This window comes from Dendropsophus ebraccatus, chromosome 5 (genome assembly GCF_027789765.1).
Source record: "Dendropsophus ebraccatus isolate aDenEbr1 chromosome 5, aDenEbr1.pat, whole genome shotgun sequence".
NCBI classification, from domain to species: Eukaryota; Metazoa; Chordata; class Amphibia; order Anura; family Hylidae; genus Dendropsophus; species Dendropsophus ebraccatus.
In genome coordinates, this window is record NC_091458.1 from 69,181,683 (window position 1) to 69,205,311 (window position 23,629).

The following is a 23,629-nucleotide window of genomic DNA, read 5'->3' on the forward strand; positions in this document are numbered from 1 at the left end:
TTAGAAAAAAGCCATTGCCTAAAGGGAATGGCGGAGGGGCGATCCTTACATCTGGCATTGGCCGGGGTCTGCGCCGTAATGCCGCTAATCCCAGCTCGGCACTCTATTACTTTTGGCTGCAGCAGCCGAAAGCAATAGAGTGCCTATCTCATTGATCTATGCAGTATTACTATACTGCAAAGATCTTAATGAGAGATCAGTGTACTTATACCAGAAGTCCCCCAGGATTTTTCTAGTATAAGTGTAAAAAAAAAATGTTTTATTAATAAAAAAAAACAAAAAAAAACCTCCCCTAATAAAAGTTTAAATCACCCCCCGTTTTCCATGTTATAAATAAAAAAAAATAAACTTATTTGGTATCGCCGCGTGCATAATCACCCAAACTAGTAATTAATTTCATTCCTGATCTCACATGGTAAACAGCGTAAGCGCAAAACAATCCCAAAGTGCAAAATTGCGCGTTTATGATCGCATCAAATCCAGAAAAGTTGTAATAAAAAGCAATCAAAAAGTCGCATATGTGCAATCAAAAAATTACACTTCGCACAGCCCCATAGATCAAAGGATCAAAGCGCTATAAGCATGGGAATAGAGCAATTTAAAGGAACATATATTTGTTAAAAATGGTTTGAATTTTTTAAAAGCCATCAAAGATAATAAAAGTTATACATGTTACATATCATTGTAATCGTAACGACTTGAGGAAGATGGATAACAAGACAGTTTTACCCCAGGGCGAATGGCGTTGAAAAAAAAAATGCTTTTTTTTTTTTTTTTTTTTTTTTTTTAAAATATTACCACACATTTAATTTGTTTCTGGTTTTGCAGTGTACTTTATGCAAAAATTTAGCCTGTCATTGCAAAGTACAGTTAGTGGTGCAAAAAGTAAGGGCTCGTGTGGGTTTCTAGGTGAAAAAATGCAAGTGCTATGGCCTTTTAAGCACAAGGAGGAAAAAACGAAAATGCAAAAATTGGCCTGATCCTCTAAGGGTTAAAAAAAAAAAAAAATTAAGACGTTTTCCAAGATTTGACAAAATACTGTACATATGGAGAAAACATAGACCATAAACGTTGAAAAATGCTATACATGAAAATAAGATTTATACACCCCTAGGCTATATTCCCACATACTGTAGTATTTTGGTCAGTATTTTGCTACCAAAACCAGGGGTGGATTGAAAACACACACTGCATTTGGCTGTTGAACAACAGGCGTTGTTAAACAGCACTGCTTAATTGCATAGCAGTGTATGGAACAATGGCCGTAGTGTATATAACGGGTCTATTTTCTATGGCCACTATTCAGTGAACAGCAGCCGCACAAAATAACCTGTGCTCACAATGTAAAGTACGTCTCCTGGTTATACTTTACACCAGAGCTTCTCAAACTTCTCACCAGACTGACCAAGAGGGTGCCTGTGCCTCACTATCTGTGGTGAAAGTCCATTTAAAAGCTAAAAATAATGCTAGGGCTGCCTTTCACCTGTCTCCCAAGCTCTAGATAATAAATTAAATACAAAATAAATTAATAATGTTAAAATTGAGATTTCTGCAGACAGCAAAAGGACTGTGCAGATCATAGTTACTTAGTGAAAACCGCCTCCCCAGCTGGGCCTCACCAGCAACTAGGGGGCGCCTCACTGGTGAGGCCCGCCTCACAGTTTGAGAAGCACTGATTTACACTATGGTCTGTGGCCAATTACAGTGCGGGCACACCCAAATTTCCCCACATTCCAATTTAGATCAAGTGATATTCATCTGGCCAATACTGCAGTATCGGCTGTGGTGAACATGTGAGATATCAGCCGTAGTTTGACACCGTGTAAACATGGCCTAGGTCAGTACAGTACCAATGATGTCATGAGAGATCATGACATGGAAATAGTGTATGCTCATAACGCTCTACTGATTTGACCAAACTCTGTTCACATAATTCACTAGGCCAGTTTCTTGAAAAGGTAACGTTTCCTTTGAAACGATCGCTGTACCCTGTCTCAGCCTACAATACATGTTTGAGACCACTAATGTGAAATTACCTTACTTGGAAGGGTTACCATGTTATTGCAGTTTTGAAAGCTTAAATTGTAAAGCTAAACTTTCCTAATATAAACTTTTTGCATTAAAAAGGTCATACTTGAGAACAGTCTTTTATGGACCTTTAAGTGTATAATCTCTTCGTACCTACTAGGCTATATTCCCACTAAAGGAACATAATGACGGACACAAATAATGATTATGATCAATATTTATGGTCGTCATTATTAACCCCTAGACGACCCAGGGCGTATAGTTACACCATGGAAGTCTGTCCCCAGACGACCTAGGGCATAACTGTACGCCCTGGGTGTTTCTCCCGCTATGAAGCGTGCTCCGGAGCGGAGCGCGCTTCATAGCAGGTGGGGGCCGGCTGCAATCAGCAGCCGGGACCTCACCGGTAATGACACGCTGCAGCGATCGCGCTGCCGCGTGTCATTAACTCCTTAAACGCCGCGATCGCGGCGTTTAAGTGTAAGTGACAGGGGGAGTCCCCTGTCACTTACCGATCGGGACCCCCGCAGTGTGACTGCGGGGGTCCCGATCGGTAAAACGGGCCGCCGGAGGTCTCTCACCTGCCTCCGTGCGGTCCGATCGGCGATCTGCTACACTGAGCCTGCACAGGCAGGCTCAATGAGCAGATCGCCGATAACACTGATCAATGCTATGCCTATGGCATAGCATTCATCAGTGTAGAAATCAAACTAAACTATGTAAAAGTCCCCCAAAGGGACTTCAAATGTGTAAAAAAAAAAAAAGTTAAAAACACTAACACACTACCCCAAAACCCCTCCCCCAATAAAAGTTGAAATCACCCCCCTTTCCCATTATATAAATAAAACATATAAAAATAAATAAATAGATAAACATATAATATACCGTAGCGTGCGTAATTGTCCGATCTATTAAAATATAACAAGCGTCATTGCGAACGGTAAACGGCGTACACGAAAAGAGGGAGAAAAGTGCGCGGATTACCGATTTTATGTTACATTATATATATAAAAAAATTAATAAAAAGTGATCAAAACGTTCGATCTTCACAAATATGGTATTAATAAAAACTAGAGATCATGGCGGAAAAAATGACTCCCGATACAGCCCCGTAGGTGAAAAAATAAAACCGTTATAAGCGTCACAATAGTCCCATTTTATTTATAATTAATTGCCAAAAAAAAGGATTTCATTTTAAAAAAATATATAACATTAGAGAATTTGCGTAAACCTGCATATGGTTGTGTTCGGACTGACCTATAGAGTAATAGTGTCATGTCGCTTTTACCATATAGTGCATTACGTAGACACAGGAACCCCCCAAACGTTACCATATTGCATTCTTTTTTGCGATTTCACCTATTTATATCTTCATAAATAATATATTTGGGATTCCATCATACATGTTATGGTAAAATGAATGACGCCATTACAAAGTACAACTATTCCTGTAACAAATAAGCCATTACATGGCCTGTAGATAGAAAACTGAGAGTGCTAGAGCTCTTAGAAGGGGAGGAGGGAAAAACGGAAACACTAAGATCAAAATTTGCGCGGTCCACTGGGTCATTTTGGGCCTGGTCCTCAAAGGGTTAATAGATGGCTGTCTTTTAAATGACAGCACATTCCACAGAGGGAACATAGCTTGCTTTCCCAGCAGCTTATTACCTTGCTTCTGATTATTTTTTTTTCAAGGTGATCTAGATATTCTTAAACTGGGGACTCCACATCTAGTGCGGTAGGGAAGAGGACCCATGACCGAGTGGACCCCCAAAGCTGCATACTTGCCCATCTTACCAGCAGGCCACCAGAGCTATTACACAGGCTAAATATGCAGTTTCTAGATATTCACTTTTTACCACATTGTTTCTCATAAGTTTCTGACAATTCAAAGTAGGTCATGGAATCCTGAGCATAATAAATGTTGTATAGTTTATAATACCGTATACTCAGAAGAGTGAAGAGTGTGGGCAGCAGAAAGAAAGCTGTCACAGCTTGTTATATACTATAGGGCATTGCCATGCTATATCAGCATAGCTTTCTGCAAAAAAAAAAAAAAAAAGTGAAATGACTATTGGCACCTTACTATTTACCTTGGCAGCCTACCATATCACTGAATCGTGGCAAAATTAACATCAGCTGCTTATGTAAGAATCAGATTTGTTTAAAAGTGACAGCTTCTCAGTACATTATGAAAAATGAGCCTGGTCTTAAACTGCTACATCTGTTACTGAACCGCGCTTGATGATTTTTTTTACATGTAATTCACGTTCCTTATCACAAAGTACTAATGGATAATATGTTGAATTACATTTCAGAAGGTAGCGCCTGGGTTATCAGTTTTCTGTGAGGATAACATCAGTATAAGGTGTATGAACTCTTTAAACAATTTAAGACTTGATCGGTAAATATGAGTAGCTATGTTCTGAATTTTTTCTTAACCCATCTCCAGGTTTTCTATGTGGGTAATCTGTTTACATATGGGCAACAGCATGAAGGTCGAAAGTTGGGCTTACCAGAGGAAATGATACCTTTTATAAGGATGCCTTTACACTGAGAGATTTATCTGAAAGATTTTTGAAGCCAAAGCCAGGAACAGACTATAAACAGGTCATAAAGGAAAGACTGAGATTTCTCCTCTTTTCAAATCCATTCCTGGCTTTGGCTTAAAAAATCTGTCAGATAAATCTGTGTGTGAAGAATGCTTTAAATGAGAAATAACAAAGGAAAAGTCGATCAGCTTACCCTCCAGTATAAACAATGGCAGCTTTTGATTCCTTCTGTGCTCGGTTCAGGCTGCTGTCGGCTAACAGACATCCAGCAAAAAAAGAAAAATTGTTAAACGTAGTACACGTTTTATTACAGCTTGTTTATAACAATTGAGATATATGGACTAGACCAATCTGAAGAAAAACAGTGTTGGCCTCTGGCTGGTATGTGTTTGCCCATTGGTGCTATCACATATCAATATGGATTTTAACAAGTTGTAATAAAGTTTGAAAGTTTTCGCAATGTTTCTGAATGCTTCCCTTTTCTTCCCTTGTAGGGTTACAGTTGTTGCTCCAAATGAGACTGTCTTCTGATCATCTGATCTAGGGCCCCATATTGGGGTACTTTATTGTGTTGCAGCCTCTGGTGGCCCAATCTGACCCTAGTGGGCAATTGTAACACATTGCATTTTTTTATAGACACAGTGACAACAGTAACAGTCTCTCAGTTACACTAGAATCACAATGGTTGAGCTCACAGCACCTGCAGGCTAAGGCTTATTTTCGATTCCCTATGCTCGTAGGTTACAGAGACAATGACTACAATAATATTACAGTCAGAAATGTTTAATCATGCTATACCCTAATATAATCTTTATATTGGCTGCAAATCAAAGAAAAGAGTGTATTGTTCTTGCTGGCAGAACTACAGTAGGTTATTAGATTAGATACCTATCAGAAAATAAAGTGATGTGGCATTACAAGCATTCTTAATGATTATATACAGAATAGCGAGTTACAGGAATAAAGCCTGCTGAACTTTATACATTTTTTTTTTGCTATTCATTTCTTTGACAAATAAGGACGACATGTATTCCATTATGTATTCAGTTTTATCATTTTGCTGGACATTACAATATTCCAGTTCAATGTAATGTCATAGAGCTGTCAAAAAAATATATAAGAATTAATAATAAGGCAGCAGGAGCGAGCAGCCATTTTATGGCTTGGTGTAGTGAACCAAGAAAGAGAACCAGGATTATTCAATCTACATAATCCACATATAATTATGGTTGATGATGAGATGAAGCAGTAATTCTTATATATTCGCACTGCTGCCATCCAGTACAGCAATCAATCATTTTTCAATAACCGCATTATAAGTGCGATGAGTAATCCAAGACATGGATGTCAATACCTGACACCTGAAAGCACCATGCAATCACCCCTTGCCTCATCCATCATTAGCATAAAATATACATGTAGTTAGGCAGGAGTACAACCCTTTATGTAATTACATGATGATAGTATGGGAAATAATATGAAATTACAACTTTTATGAAGTTTCCCACAAATTATTTGCCATTAATAAATAAAGCAAAAATGCCAGTATAAGCCACAAGAGTCCTTAACAAGGCTGCCCCCCCCCCCTAGCTGGTCACATTTACCTACTGAAGACTGTACTCATTGCTGTCCCTATTTTTCATATGTGGTACATATGCGATCTCCTAATTTTCCCTGTTATACCCCTTTAATGTTACCGAGTGATAAAGTAAAATAACTTTTGTGAGAGGTTTCTTTAGACTACCAATGGACTCTGATCATGGAGCCAGGACCAATAAAAAAATATATACATCTAATCTAAAGATGCTGATCATATAAAAGAGCTATCTGAGGGTAGCCTAGATTTACTAAAACTGTACAATTCTTGGCCAGTTTAGACCAGACAAGACCAGACAGTCTAAAGCCCCTATTACACGCGGCAACAGCGGGTAAGTGTGGGGAGGGGCGCAGGGAGCTGCCTGGTTGATCACTACATTGTCCAAGCAGCCCATAGAGGATAGCGGCAGTCTGCTGCCGCCGCTCCTGTTCTGCGGAGCGACGGCAGCAGATTGCTACTATCACAGTTGTTTGTCTTTCAACATGTTGAAAGACAAGCGACAGCAATGATCAGCTGACATCATTCATGTCTGCTGATTGTTGCCTTCTATTACACTGGACGATTATTTGCCGTGACTGCCGAATATGGCCGATAATTGTTCCGTGAAATAGGGCCTTATGAATACACCGGCTTTATCAAATCTGTTGCATTCTTAGTTTGTCTAATGTCCAGATGTTAGTTGTCTCAAATGCATCAGAATTCTGGTGTATGGTGTTGCAACTTAAACAATGTCCCTTTTACATGATTATCATTCGAATTTTCGCGATAACGATAGCATTTGAGCGATAATTGGCTCATGTAAACACTGCGTACGATCAAGTGACAAGCGATAAATCGTTTATCTTGATCTTTCAACATGTTCTAAAATCGTCGTTGGTCGTTAGCAGAAAATTAGCAGATCTCTTTGTCTTAACAGTCTTTTAAGGATTCACCCTATGTGTGAGATGAGCTTAAGCGATCTTAAAACAATCGTAATAATGAATTTTTCAAATGATTTATCGTTACATCTAAACACTGATCTTTATAAAAAACACATTGTTACTTCAAAAACATTAATTGTTCGATTGTGCATCGCTCCGTGTAAAGGGACCATTAGGCCAAGCCCCTTTGTAATACAAACTTTGGGCTAAAGCAGGCGTACGCCAAGAAGAAAGGGAAAATCTGTGCCTTCTCATTGCCGTATGCCAGTGCCACAACAATAATAAATGTCCCTAAGAGTGTCTAAAATTTACAATGTGGCGCAAGTCCCACAAGAATTTTATTTTAATTTTTTAATCCCAAATTCTTTTATAGTTTTTTTTTTTTTTTTTTTGCTTGATTGTGATAGTAAATCTTCCCTACTCTTATGGACTGACTTTGTTTCATTGTTGGAGAAAGGAGATGTAATATGTTCACTGACAGAAGAACTTGTCTTCCTATTAACCAGGGAAGTAATTTCTAAGTTACATTTCTGAACAAGAGAATGTAACATCCCATTTGGCATTTGTTTTCTATACATTTGTTCATTCCTGTAATCTGGGCTTTGAAAAGGAACCATGAGCAGAGCACAACAATACAATAATCTGCTTTGTCTGTTTGCTAACCTACAACATATGTTGTTCTTATGAAGTTCATGAGGTAGACACATCAGCGGATTGTGAAAATGTCATGAAAATCAGGTTTTATCATTAGGACGTCTCCCCGAGATCATTATGATTAGGGGTGTGCTTTGAAGATTGTATTTGTTTCAAAACCTGATGACTGTTTCCTGATCTCATCTGCGTGCCTTATGTGTGAGGATCCACTTGTAGAGTCGTGTCTGGACATTGATTCCATTGAGGCGATATGTGTTTGGCTGACGCTCCAGTAATTCTTATTAATGTTCCCTGTCTTGCACTCAGAGCGCTCATATATATAAAAAGCTAGTGCATATAAGGACAACAATCTGATTTCCACACTTGTCCTGTTGAAAGAGGCATTTATTTATTGTGCTTTTCTTTGCTCTAGTTGTGCACTTCAAGCCTTCCTGCTCCACTCTTCTTTCTGAATGCATTTTCTATACTGCTGCATTACACTTGTTGGAATTTTGAGCTTTAGGCTGGGTTCACACTGTGCTTTTCCATCCGTTTCACTGTTTCTGTTTCGGTACAAAAAAATGGTCACCACTTTTGTGTACTTAAAAAAAAAAAAAAAAAAACTCTTGTATCCTATGTTCTTGCAGGCACTGGGCAGAAACTTGCCACCCACATCCACCATTAGGCCTTATGCACACATTCCATATATACAATCGATGTGCAACGGATCAAATAAATGAAAAATGTGCCTATAACTATATTATGAAATAATTTTTCAGAATATGTGAATATTGTGAGTAGCATAGAGCCATGCACATAGTTAAAGTGACACTGTCACCCCCTATTTGCATTTTGACTGCTCTCCACAGGTGTAAAGAGTAAATGTTACAGCTTTCATTACTTATTTTTTATCACACCTCATGGTGCTTGTTCTGGTAAAAAGTCGTTTTTATCACCTGTGGATTGGTACATGTGGGCGGGGCCTCTTGGCTTATGTGCCACATCACTCCGCCCCTAGCACTACTTAGCCCCGCCCCCATCAGTGACATCGTCGCCGCATAGGCTTTAGGCTGGCCCTTCCAATGGCTGCTGAGGGGACGGGGCCTATGTGGTGATGACGTCACGGATGTGGGCGGGGCTAAGTGGCGCTAGGGGCAGAGCGATGTGGCACAATGGCAGCAAGGCCCCGCCCACATTACCAATCCACAGGTGATAAAAATGACTTTTAAACAGAACAAGCACCATGAGGTGTGATATAAAATAAGTAATGAAAGCTGTAACATTTACCCTTTACACCTGTGGAGAGCAGTCAAAATGCAAATAGGCGGTGACAGTGTCACTTTAACTTTACTAGAGGTATAAAGATTAGAAACTTTAAGGCCTCATATACACGTTCCGTGCACAGTCCATATATAAATATGGACAATGTGCAACAGAGCAGATTATTGGAACTCGGAAACAGTTTAAATCTTCACACTACTGTACTGCACTAAGATTTAAACGGTCTCGTAGCTTCCGATATCATGATACATGATGCTGGGAGTTCTAAAAATCCATTCCGCCATATATACAGACTCTACACAGAACATGTACATGAGGCCTTATGGTGTGTTTACACAGAGAGATTTATCTGACAGATCTTTGAAGCCAAAGCCCGGAACAGACTATAAACAGGGAACAGGTCATAAAGGAAAGACAGATTTCTCCTTTTTTTCAAATCCATTCCTGGCTTTGGCATCAGAAATCTGTCAGATAAATCTCTGGTGGGGGAACCTTTACTAACTTACCTCTACCTGTGCCTGCGATTCATCATCTGACCGGCCTTGGGACCCCCACCTCTAGGATCTCCTTTGCTGCCGACATCCCGACCGGGCTGATGGACTGGCTGCTCAGTCACTTATTGGCTGAGTGGGCTGTCCATCAGCCAGGGAAAGCATTCTCCCCTGAGTTGTGACGTCATCACAACTTGGGGGAAAATGCCTTCCAGTGGTGGTCCCGGGCCGGTCAGGTTGCAGACTTCTGGCACGAAGGGAGACAAGTTAATGCTATTTGTTGTTTTCCCCTTGTGCCCTGCCATTTAAATAAAAAAACTTAAGCCCCACTTCTACTTTAACTATGTCCATGGCTCTATAGTACTATTGTATTACATATTATTAGAAAGTCTTTCATAATATGCTTATAAGCTTTTTCATGCTGGATTTATTTAATGCAGAACTAATAAGTAATTAAATAAATAACATTTTTACATTGAGTGGCAGCAGTAAGAAGCAACACTGCCCCTCTGGTGCCCCCAGTGGCTGTGCAAGCCCTGTTCTCAGCATAGCTAGATGTCACCAGCAATATTAAGCCCCCCTCTTGTCTTTTGTACTTTTTTACTAGTTTACCATAGTTAAGAGTTGCCCTATAACATTGTGGGGGTTACAGTCTGATATTTTTTAAATAACTTTGTATATAAAATATATACACATAGTAAGTAATTTGGTAAGTTATATTTACTTTAGAAAATATTAGTTCTGTGATTGAGTAAATTTGACTTCTACCACCAGTCAATTATTAGGTCATATTCTTTGCTGCAGTGTTTCATAAAAAAAAGAGATGATTTCATCCAAAATTAAAATCAGAGGCATTGTTCAAGAAAAGAATGTGAGAAGAAGCGAGAGTATTTCTTTTGTGAACATCTGTTCCTCATAATGGCATTCTCTCTCCTTCCAAGGAACACAAGATTGTATTATAAAATGAAGGAATGCATGAAAATAATCAGTAGCTAAATAACAATGCAAGAAGCCCAATCTCTGCGAATGACACCACAGTCTCCTATATGTTTTTCTTAACCAAGATAATTTATATGTATAATGTCGCCAGGACATGTTTTACGGCCTTTTGCACTTTGCCACTCAATTTTCGTCCTATATTACAGACTGCGCAATTCATTTGGGAGAAGTAATTTCCATCCCTGCATACTAATTGATTTTCTCACAAACACCTGCTATCAGTTATGGTAATAAAAATGTCATTTTAAATTGAAAACAGTCCAAATGGAGCATCCCAGGGAAATGACTTAAGTGTCATTCAATGCTACTAATGCGGTAATGTTCCTGTGTTACCACCACACTTTCTCATATCAGCATTTACATTTTTATACAGTTTTAGTCATTATATTTCTCCTTCAACTGGTGACTGCCTTAAAGCTATTGGTACTAAGAAAAGATGAAGTATCTGCACGCAAACGCATTTTTAATGGTTCTCTTAAATCCAGACTGCTGTAAAAACAATATAGTTCTGAAAAACAATCATATAAAAAGCAAAATAAAAGAGATTGAAGAATACTTGTTTGCGGATGGATCTTATAAAAGTTTATCTCAAGTTCTTCTCCTCTTGTCTGTAGACATGAAAACTTGTACCAAGTTTGGTTAAAGGGATAGTGTGCACATACATACAGCCTTCATATACATGATGACCTACATTGAGCAGCATCCTCAGTTATAGTCGGCCCCCGCTTCACACATGCTGAAACATTAGAAAATAACAACAATGACAAAATCATCTTTGGTTATGCGCTGGATGCCCTGTTTGCTTTATTGTAGACTTTATACAATGTAATTTCAAGATTATTATAGGTATTGCAATTTTTGCAATCATTTTTTCTCCGGTATAAAGCTCCTGCAGCAGCCGCGGTCAGTATGTGCTGCTGCAGGAGCTTTATACAGCGCTCCAGGGAACCATATCAGCCCAATTGTGCTGATTGGTTCCCTTTAAGTAGAGGTCGCTAAAGACTATGTTAATACTGGGAATGTGGTACTTGTAATATTTTAATATAAAAAGTTAGTATTGATATTTATTAGCCCAGATAAAATATAAAAATATAGGCAAAGAAAGGCATTCCGCTGCCGACCATAATCATGCCAAACACTGATCCGCATATCGTTCCTGGGCTGATATGCCTGTCTTGGATGTACATAGGAATAAACCTTATCTACAATAAAGATCAGCCTATTATGGACTTTGTGCTGGAAAGTTCTCTTCTTGTTGATAAAAAAAAAATATATAGACAGTTTTAACATAGGACTGGAATATGTCCTGTATAGAGTGGATGAAAACATAGTTCCACCCGCAATGCTTTTACAATTACTCAACAAGTGGTCCGGGATTTATCTATCTGCCTGAAACCAAAACTAGACAGGTTGGTATAATGTAATCAATAGAACTAAAAGAGGCTTTTGGGAAATACATGACACGGGTAACCCAATGAACCCAATCTAATATACAAACATCTGAGCTGTGATTAAAGGGTATTGCAGTGATGTCAGGATTTATATCTACAATAGAATGGAATTTTAAGCAACACAAGAGCATTCTGAAATGCCTTCTCCCTATGAGTTCTTTGCCTGAAACTTTGCTTTCTTTGCTTGCGATTTCAGCTCTAGCTGCCCAAGCTTATGCATTAAAGGAAGAGAACGACAGTCTGCGATGGCAACTAGATGCTTACAGGAATGAGGTGGAACTTCTAAAACAAGACAAAGGACATCATGCGCGGACAGAGGAAAGCTTGACCAAGGATCAGCAGATACAATTTTTACAGCAAACAATGCAAAATATGCAACAAGTAAGATTTTCATTATACAAAATATGTACATGGAGAAAGTCACACTGCAAAATGCCAAGAGCTTTAGTGCGTAAAGGGAACCTGTCACCCCCCAGTGCCGGGGTGACAGGCTCCCGACCCCCGCTACAGCCCTGCGCTGGACTCTCCGTCATTCTCTATGAGCGTTGGACTCATCTCTCAGCGCGCGCGTCGGGCTGTAGCGGCTGATATTTTCGTGACCCGACCGGATCCAGAAGCGGGACCCGGCGGGATCAGGTGAGTATAGGGGGCTTTAGCGGGGGGTCGGGAGCCTGTCACTACGGCACGGGGGGTGACAGGTTCCCTTTAACATTATAGTTCTGTATACTATATATAAAGATGTCTTGGCATGACCCAGTACTACTTATACAGAGTTCCTGTAGATTAATCGGCCTTTTAACTTCTAACTCTCGGCAGAAATAAAAGCTTTTAGCCCATCATCCAGTCCAGCAAAAAAAAAAAACCTAAAGAATGAACAAAACAAAAGACAACAGAATAGCTGTTTTCTTGTTATTTCATTACGTACACAAAGCACAATAGATACACATGAATCAACTCATCCGTAAAAACAGCGCCAAACTAGTCAAAGATGGCACACTTGAATGTCAGAGCCCAGAGATGGCCTCTCTTGGTGTGATTCTCAATGCAGAAGCCTCTTGCACAACACAGATGGGCCGTCCCTGGGCTCTGACGCTCCCAGAGAGGCGATATTAGAGTCAACTGAGGAACGCCCACATGACTAGTTGAGGGTAAGTTACATATGACATGGGATATTTACAAACTTTGTTTTCAGGGGGATATGTGCAAAGCTCATAGGTGGCATACGTATATAGCTTACTGGACATTTTGGCAGTGATTGGTTCCCATTTATGACAAAATAAATTCTTATATACAGATTATTATATATATTCAGAAACCAGACCAAATGCTTATATAAACATGACCAGGTTGCTAAATTAATTCAGTCCCATTATTAGACTTCAAAATGTGAAGGACTTCCCCCTGTGCACCCAATGCAATAATGTACACAATAATAAAAGTTTGAATTTTATAGGGCATTGTTATTAGTTATTATAAGCCATTAGAATGCATAGATGGGTGTAAGACATTTTATTGTTGGATTACATAAGTGATTTTGCAAGTGGAATTATGTTCTAGGAAAGTTTATTAAAGAGATTGTCTAGAAATTCTGAATAGCAGCAAATGATACTTGTTTTAACAAGAATTATTAGTCATCTCAAAAGAATGTAGCATATAATTTTGCAACCAGATAAAGCAAGTAAATTGGAGATGTGGGCTTGTCTCTTCACACAAAGACAATCCAGTGAGGTTATCCAACTGGCACCAGCTACACAATGAGTAAAATATGACCTTAGCAACAGTTTAAAGCTCCATGGAAGGTTCACTAGATGCATTATTCATCACCGTTAGCAAAAGAACATATTTTATAACAAAGAAATTTTAATATGCCTTTTCCAAAAGGAGGGGGGGTCTGTGATAATGCTTCATTACTGTGAGCATTAAGTAGATTTGTAGAGGCTGTAAAGTAATGCCAAGGTTTACCATATTGTACATCTGCATCCAATCACATAAAAAATAATATATATCATCAACCTCTCCTTGGATTATCTAGACTCACAGCACAAAGAAATTTAGCCTAGCACAGAGGTTTCTCATTTAAATTGGTCTCAACCAGCATTGTTTGCTTTTTATACAGATAAGGCTAATCACATTTACAGTACAGAAGATCCTCAGGATATTAAAGGGGTATTTCAGATTTTTTCTATTTTTGCTGACAATGCAGTTATAGCGACTCTGTACCCACAATCTGCCCCCCCCCCCCCAAAAAAAAAAAAAACAATTGTACTCTCTGACAGCTGCTTTTAACCCCTTTGTGCTGCAGCTAGTTTGGACCTTAATGACCAGGCTAATTTTTCAAAATCTGACCTGTCTCACTTTATGCTCTTATAGCTCAGTGATGCTTTAACGTATGCTAGCGATTCTGAGATTGTTTTTTCGTGACATATGGCACTTTATGTTAGTGGCAAAATTTGGTCACTACTTTGTGTGTTTTTTGTGAAAAACATCAAAATATCATGAAAAATTAAAAAAATTTGCATTTTATGAACTTTGAAATTCTCTGCTTCTAAAAAAAGAACGTCGTAGCACATAAATTAGTTACTAAGTCACATTACCAGTATGTCTTCTTTATTCTGGCATAATTTGGTAAACATATTTTACTTTTTTAGGGTGTTATGGGGCTTAGAAATTTATCAGCAAATTATCACATTTTCGTGAAACTGATTTTTTTAGGGACCAGTTCTTTTTTTAAATGGATTTAGAAGTCTGGTATCCTGAAAACCCCCATAAGTGACCCCATTTTGGAAACTACACACCTTAAAGAATTAATCTAGGGGTATAATGAGCATTTTAACCCTACAGGGGCTGGAGGAAAGTATTCACAATTAGGCAGTAAAAAAATTGAAAATTTAAATTTTCCAATAATATATACGTTTAGATTAAAGTTTCTCATTTTCAAAAGGAACATGAGAGAAAAAGCACCCCAAAATTTGTAATGCAGGTTCTCTTGAGTACAACGGTACCCCATATGTGGGCGTAAACCACTGTATGGGCACACAGCAGGGCTCAGAAGGAAGGGAGCGCCAATTAGCTTTTCCAATGCAGATTTTGCTGAAGAAGTTTCTGAGCGCCAGGTGCGTTTGTAGTGCCCCTGTAGTGTCAGCAGAGAGAAAACCCCCAATAAGTCACCCCATTTTGGAAAGTACACCCCTCAAAGAATTCATCTTGGTGTGTGGTGACCATTTTGACCCCACAGGTATTACAGGAAAGTATTCAAAAGAAGACAGTAAAAATGAAAAACTCGAATTCTTCCAATAATATGTTCGTTTAGTTTGAAATTTCTCAATTTCACGAGGAACAAGAGGAAAAAAGTACCCCAAAATTTGTAACGCAGGTTCTCCTGAGTACAATGGTACCCCATATGTGGGCATAAACCACTGCATGGGCACACAGGAGGGCTCAGAAGGGAAGGAGCGCCAATTAGCTTTTTCAATGCAGATTTTGCTGCAGAAGTTTCCGAGCGCCAGGTGCGTTTGCAGTGCCCCTGTAGTGCCAGCGGAGTAAAATCTCGCCATAAGTCACTCCATTTTGGAAAGCGCACCCCTCAAAGTATTCATCTTGGTGTGTGGTGACCATTTTGACCCCACAGGTATTAGAGGAAAGTATTCAAAAGTAGACAGTAAAAATGAAAAACTCAAATTTTTCCAATATTATGTTCTTTTAGTTTGAAATTTCTCAATTTCACGAGGAACAAGAGGAAAAAAGTACCACAAAATTTGTAACGCAGGTTCTCCTGAGTACAATGGTACCCCATATGTGGGCGTAAACCACTGTATGGGCACACAGGAGGGCTCAAAAGGGAAGGAGCGCCAATTAGCTTTTTCAATGCAGATTTTGCTGAAGAAGTTTCCGAGTGCCAGGTGCGTTTGCAGAGCCCCTGTAGTGTCCACAGAGTAAAATCTCCCAATAAGTCACTCCATTTTGGAAAGTGCACCCCTCATAGAATATATTTTGGGGTGTGGTGAGCATTTTGACCCCACAGGTATTTGAGGAAAGTATTCAAAAGTAGACAGTAAAAATGAAAAACTCGAATTTTTCCAATAATATGTTCCTTTAGTTTGAAATTTCTCAATTTCACGAGGAACAGGAGAGAAATGTCACCCCAATATATGTAAAGCAGGTTCTCCTGCGTAGAACGGTACCCCATATGTGGGCATAAACCACTGCATGGGCACACAGCCGGGCTCAGAAGGGAAGGAGCGCCAATTAGCATTTTCAGTGCAGATTTTTCTGAAGAAGTTTCTGAGCGCCAGGTGCGTTTGCTGAGCCCCTGTAGTGTCAGCAGAATAGATTCCCCCCAAAAGTCACCACATTTTGGAAAGAGCACCCCTCAAAGAATTCATCTTGGTGTGTGGTGACCATTCTTACCCCACAGGTATTAGAGGAAAGTATTCAAAATTGGCCAGTAAAAATGAAAAACTCGAATTTTTCCAATAATATGTTGGTTTAGTTTGAAATTTCTCAATTTGACGAGGAACAGGAGAGAAAATTCACCCCAAAATCTGTAACGCAGGTTCTCCTGAGTAAAACGGTACCTCATATGTGGGCATAAACCACTGTATGGGCACACAGCAGGGCTCAGAAGGGAAGGAGCGCCAATTTACAGGAGCAAAACCGCAGCTAGTAATGGTTATTAGAATAGCGCAGTTACTAAAATAAAATAAAAAAAATGAGATTACAGGTAATGTGGGGTGGTTACGGGCAACCAGGGGTGGTTATGGGCAACCTGAGGTGGTTACAGGTAATCTGGGGTGGTTACGGACAACATGGGGTGGTCACGGGCAACCTGCTGTGGTTACAGGCAACGTGGGGTGGTTACAGGCAACGCGGGGTGGTTACGGGCAACGTGTGGTGGTTATGGGCAACGTGTGGTGGTCACGGGCAACCTGCTGTGGTTACGGCAACGTGGGGTGGTTACAGGCAACGTGGGCTGGTTACAGGCAACGTGGGCTGGTTACAGGCAACGTGGGCTGGTTACAGGCAACGTGGGCTGGTTACAGGCAACGTGGGCTGGTTACAGGCAACGTGGGCTGGTTACAGGCAACGTGGGCTGGTTACAGGCAACGTGGGCTGGTTACAGGCAACGTGGGCTGGTTACAGGCAACGTGGGCTGGTTACGGGCAACGTGGGCTGGTAACGGGCAACGTGGGCTGGTAACGGGCAACGTGGGCTGGTTACGGGCAACCTGCTGTGCTTACAGACAATCTGGGATGGTTACGGGAAACGTGGGGTGGTTACGGGCAACCTGCAGTGCTTACAGACAATCTGGGGTGGATACGGGCAACGTGGGGTGGTTACGGGCAACCTGCTGTGCTTACAGACAATCTGGGGTGGTTACGGGCAACGTGGGGTGGTTACGGGCAATGTGGGGTGGTTATGGATAAACTGAAGTTCTTATAGGCAATCTGGGGTGGGTACCTGTAATCTGACATGGGCACCGCAATCTGGAGGGGGTCATTGGCAATTTGGGGTGGTCAGAGGCGACGTGTGGTGGTCAGAGGCGACGTGTGGTGGTCAGAGGCGACGTGTGGTGGTCAGAGGCGACGTGCGGTGGTCAGAGGCATCGTGGCATGGTCAGAGGCATTGTGGCGTGGTCAGAGGCATCGTGGCATGGTCAGAGGCATCGTGGCATGGTCAGAGGCATTGTGGCGTGGTCAGAGGCAACGCGCGGTGGTTACGTGCAATCTGGGGGGGGTTACATGTAATCTGGCATGATTACGGGAAACCTGGGGGGGTTATGTGCAACCTGGAAGGGTTACAGACAATCTGGGATTGTTACTGATAAACTGAAGTGCTTATAGGTAATCTGGGGTGGGTACATGTAATTTGGGGTGGTTACGGGCAATCTGGAGGGGGTCACTGGCAATTTGCGGTGGTTACGGGCAACGTGCGGTGGTTACGGGCATCGTGCGGTGGTTACGGGCAACGTGCGGTGGTTACGGGCAACGTGCGGTGGTTACGGGCAACGTGCGGTGGTTACGGGCAACGTGCGGTGGTTACGGGCAACGTGCGGTGGTTACGGGTAATCTGGGGAGGGGTTAGGGGTAATTTGGGAGTAAACTGCAATTATTACTATAATAAAGTGTGTTTTATTGTTTTGTATGTTTGTCACTTTTTGTACTTTATACATTCATTTTCACTGTATTACTATGATTACTGTGATATTTTCTAATCATAGTTCAGTGACAGAGACCAAATTGGTCTCTGTCACTTTAAATTTTCAGAGCTTGGCTGGTTGTGAAGCGCATGCGCACTTCATAACCAGCCAGGACGTCGAGGAGGAAGGAGCTCCAGGAGCAGGTAACGTATATGGGGAAGGGGGGGGTGACTGGGGGATGGGGGTGACAGGGGGGGTGGGGGGCGACTTGGGGGGTGGGGGGACATCACTTTTTATCCCCTGTCACCAATCATTTATGGTGACAGGGGATAAAAAGTGCCGGGAGCACATGGTACAAGCGATCAGCGGTATATAGTATATACCGCTGATCGCTTGTACCGGGACCCCACAGGGGGGTCCCCGATGACTGCCCCATGCTCTCCGTTACCTCCGGTGGCGGAGAGCATGGGGCTTTCATTCATTTTAACTTTTTAATCGCTGTGAACCGACGTTAGTCGGTTCACAGCGATGGCGGCGGCCATCTTGGAAATGATGGCCGCCAGGGGGGGGGGGTTAGTTATCGGGGCACTAGGGGGGTCTGATCTGGGGTCTGATATACACTTATTTCATCTCCCCCCGCCGTAGATTCACGGCGGGGGGAGATGAAAGGTGGCGGCGGCACCGGTAATCCTCTTTACCGACGGCCGCCGCTATAACGTTAATAGCGGCGATCGTCGGTAAGGGGGGGGGCCGGGACGGACCTCACACACTGCCCCAACCCCTCAGCTACCTCCGGTAGCCGGGGGGATGGGGTGGGGGCCGTCCCGGCCCCGCAGCCTTATTCTCTGCCATCGCCGTAAAAAGCTGATGGCAGCAGAATAAGGCCCATTAGTGACCGCCGTAGAAAGCCGTATCGGCGGTCACTAAGGGGTTAATCCAAGACCTGTCCTGGGGTCCGTTCGGCAGGTGATGCAGTTATTATCCTAAAAAAATACTTTTAAACTTGAAGCTCGTGCCAAACAGGAGTATCTGTGCCCTAACTTTGCACCACCCCTCCGTCCCTCCTCCCCACCCTCTTCATCATCATTGCTTTAAATAGAAAAAAACCTATACGTGCACCTCTAACTCCCATGCTGCTTTCTCCATGTCACATGTTACCAATGCCATGACAACATCAGGCAGCTATTAATCCTTGTGTTTGGGCGTGGTTTCACCCGCACGCAATGCTCACAAAATGTAACTGCCCACCTGTCATCTCGAAAGAGAACGGTGAAAAAACACAGAGAACAGCGTCTCGTGTGATAACGCATGACACATGGGAGCAGGATAAGAGTTGTGGACTCTCACCTTGCAGTTACTTGGGCTTTGTGAGTATCACCACTATACTCTGGGCACAGTGTGAATTTATTGAATTATTTTCTTGGACATTAAGGGGCCTCTGTCTGTTCTCAGTTCAGTTGGTTTTCCATATCTGCAAAACTGTCTGGTACCTTACACACCACACATGATATGCTGTATTTCAGATTTAGAGCTTCTGGATAATTGGATTATTCATCAAATATTGGCAGGTGTTCCTTTCCATACAAGTTGAATAGATAAACCTCAATTATATTCCAAGGTCCCCACAGTATTCCTTTTAAGCATTAAGAGCTGCTTAGACAAAACTGGAGCAAAGGTTTGACAAGTTGTGCAAGTTGCTACGATTTTCTTAATATCCACATTCATAGACAACCAAAACAAGGAACTACTGCAATTTGAGATCCGTTAAAGCGACTATGTACCCACAATCTGACCCCCCAAAACTGCTTGTACCTTCAGATAGCTGCTTTTAATCCAAGATCTGTCCTGGGATCCGTTTGGCAGGTGATGCAGTTATTGTCCTAAAAAAGAACTTTTAAACTTTCACCCCTGTTTCAAATCGGTGTGGCCTAGAAGCCTTGCACCGCTTCTACGTCGCTCCTCCCCACCACCCTCCTTATCATTAGGAATGATGGTCCGTATTTTTCCTATTCATCACTTGTGTGAACATTGCACATGGGCCCCATGTGCAGTGTTCAGACAGGTGATGAACAGGAAAAATACTGCCCAGGGCATTCCTAATGATGAGGAGGGATGGAGAGGCGGTGCTAGGCTTGGGCAAACACACTCTAGGCCCCGCCAGTTTGACACAGGTCTGCAAGTTTAAAAGTTGTTTTTAGGACAATAACTGCATCACCTGCCGAATGGACCCCAGGACAGATCTTGGATTGATAGCAGCTATCCGTCGGTACAAGCAGTTTGAGGGGTCAGTTCGTGGCTACAGAGTCACTTTAAGCTGTATACCATCCGACATTAAGGCTTCTATGATTTGGGAAGACACACAGAATTGTTTGACTGCGGGGCATTGGTCATCCAAGACTAGGGATGGTCCGAAACTGCCAAGGGTCGGGTTTGTATGAACCCGAACGCTCTGCATCAGATTCCGGCTGTCTGCCCGCTCTGTGCAGCGGGTTGATACAGTGGGAGGACCGCCTGAAAAACTGGGATACAGCCTATGGTTATGGCTGTAACCCAGTTTTCCAGGCGGTCCTCCCGCTAAATCCACCCTCTCCACGGAGCGGGCAGACAGCGGGAATCATTACCAAGAGTTCGGGTTCGTACAAACCATCCCTATCCAAGACCATGTCCATTAAGATTCCAATCCAAAGGTCTTGTCTTCTCTGCCATCCTGTAATAAAACTGCAACTATTCAAAATTGCATATTAGTAAGTTTCCCCGTCCTGTGAATGCATCCTTAGCACATCTTAACTGAGATTCCTCTACTACAAATAATTTATCAGTCCCAATTTTTCACCTGTTTGTGTGCCTAAGAGGGGAATGTAATTGCTATACATGAAATTCACGCTGGCTCAGCTTTCCCTTGTAGGCAAGAAGCAGGGTGCATTTTCCCACAGATGGGATCTCAGATTATTCTATGCCTGTAGCACAGATGGTTTACTTTTAAGTTTTAGATTAATCCTCAGGTTTTTCCATATCTTTCCTGTGATAATATTTGTTTCTGCTCCAGTATCTACTTTATATTTAATGATGGTCCCATAAGTGTCACTGTTGATATTCCAGATTTTTTAATTTTTTCTGTTAGCTCATTTTAAAGGAGAAGTCCGGCAAAAACTTTTATTAAAGTATTCTATTGTCCTTTATAAAGGTTTTACAAATTACCAACATACACTTTTTACAGGAAATGCACATAAAGTCCTTTTTTTCCCTGCACTTAACTACTTCATCAAGGCTTCACTTCCTGGATAAAATGGTGATGTCACGACCTGACTCCCAGAGCTGTGTGGGCTGTGGCTGCTGGAGAGAATGATGGCAGGGGGACACTGAGGGACACAGGGCACTGGAGGGACACTGAGCATCCCTCTGATATCATCCTCTCCAGCAGCCACAGCCCGCACAGCTCTGGGAGTCGGGTTGTGACATCACCATTTTATCCAGGAAGTGAAGCCTTGATGCAGTAGTAAGTGCATGGAAAAAAGCACTTTATGTGCATTTCGAGTAATAACTGTATATTGGTGGTTTGTATAACTTTTGAGGGGAAATACAATACTTTCATAAAAAATCTTTCCAGACTTCTCCTTTAATGTCATTCACAGGATTCAACCCAATTCTGCTTGTGGTAAACTAGATGTCACTCATGTACATTAGGATAAGACAGGTTCGAGCAAAGCACCCTCTTTTGTGAAAAGTTAGGAAACACTTGTTTTGCAGGAAGTCTCCTTTAAGAGAGAGATGATTTTTAGCTTGTTCTTGTTTACCAGTGATAATTTTATTTTATGATGAAATGCTCTTTATGTTAGCTAGCCACCTGTGCTTTTATCTGCACACTGGCATTTAAAATAATGCTGTGTATTACATGCTACTTCTCAGAATGAACTGTATATGCTGGCTGACATTTCATGAAGCCGCACTGCGTGTTGGTGTAAATAATCAACAGTGCCTTTTCAGCATACAGCCCCCCTACCACCTAGGCGAACCAAATGTCACTTCGAGCTTCAACCTTTACTCATAGTTGGCCTTTTGGTCTTTGAAATATGTATTTAACCCTTGGACACATTGGAAGTAGATTTTTATGCTTTTCTTTCAGATAATTTATTCAGTGACATATTTATCCACAGATTAATCCTCTAGTCCTCCCTTGCATTGTGATGGCAACACCTAAAACCTTGTATAATCTATAGCTGCAACATATCTCCAAGTACATGGGTGGGAATTTAACATTATATCTACATGGCTTTTTTTGTAAATATTTATCAAAACTTTTTGGACAAGTGGCTACTTACACAATTTTTATTATTTTTATTTTTACTTTTTTTTGCTTCCACACCTCATGATTTGTTTGATTAAAACTCCTAAGGATGAAGTCACATTTGCTTTGTCTTTTGCAGTGGTAGCTGATTTATAAAATTGTATGACAATCTTAGTTCAGGCCGGGATTCACTTAAAAAAACCTCACATCTAAGCTATTAAGAAAAAAAAAAAAAAAAAAACTTGCCCCAGGTGTGACTACATTTTGTAATCTCTTAAATTATCCCCCACCCCCATGTCAGCTTCTGTACATACAGTACTTGACAACTAGTCACGGTAAAGCAAAAAAAAAGTTGTTAGCATGTACATTCTGCCTCACCTGACAGAAATTTATTAAAACGATTTGTGTTTAAGAAATTGGTCATGTCGGCCATTTGAATGAAGTGCTTGCCAGCAATATGATCTATTGGTCAGAGCCCTTACTGCCAATACAGTCATTAGACTCAGCTCTCTCGACATGGTTGTTTTTCTCAAGGTATATGTGGGGACCTGTTTAGACTGTAATTATAATATTTTACCATGTAAGGAAGTATTCAGGGTTTTGGGATTTTTTAAAACCCTAAAATAAATCATAAATAAATTAGAAAAGCAATAATATGCATGTGTAATTATTGCGAAAATGTCAGAGGCCTATGATCATCAGACATCATAGCTATGGGAAGTCCTATCATTCTGGGCACATCCCAAAGAAGTACCCAGCTTTTCCAGTAATTTTATTACAGTACTATAGTATTACTGATGCCCACTAGATCTGAGAGAGGAAATCTTGTGCAGTGAGACACAGAAGTCGCCAGAGAAGCTGTGAAGTTTACCACATGTGTGCTGCCATCGCACCTCATGGCTCATGGGCTCCAAGAGGCTGGGGATGGGCTGGGTGGTGTGAACAGGTCACAGAGGCGTTACAGTGGGGCAGGCTGGTGGCCTTATGTGTATGAAAATCCATATACAGTCTCATATATATATACAGACACACATCTATACACACCAGTACATATACATTCAGGCTCCTATACACATGCAGACATATACAGGAACACATATATACACACACATACTTTTAGGCACTTATACACATACAGACACATATATAGTCCCATATGTACACATGCATACAGGCATATATATACACACACAAGCGCACACATACAGGTACACTGTATAAACTGCTTGTACAGGCACATATACACATGAGTACAG

At 41.3% G+C, this 23,629-nt stretch overlaps 1 protein-coding gene across 8 annotated transcripts in view; it reads left to right on the plus strand.

Moving 5' to 3' along the window:
• ENOX1 (ecto-NOX disulfide-thiol exchanger 1) overlaps positions 1-23,629 on the plus strand; it is a 454,877-nt gene that overhangs the window by 384,671 nt on the left and 46,577 nt on the right. For all 8 annotated transcript variants that reach the window (XM_069970542.1, XM_069970544.1, XM_069970543.1 and 5 more), the window contains one exon: positions 12,149-12,333. In XM_069970542.1, coding sequence (XP_069826643.1) covers positions 12,149-12,333 — 185 coding nt within the window. The remainder of the gene's footprint in view (positions 1-12,148; positions 12,334-23,629) is intronic.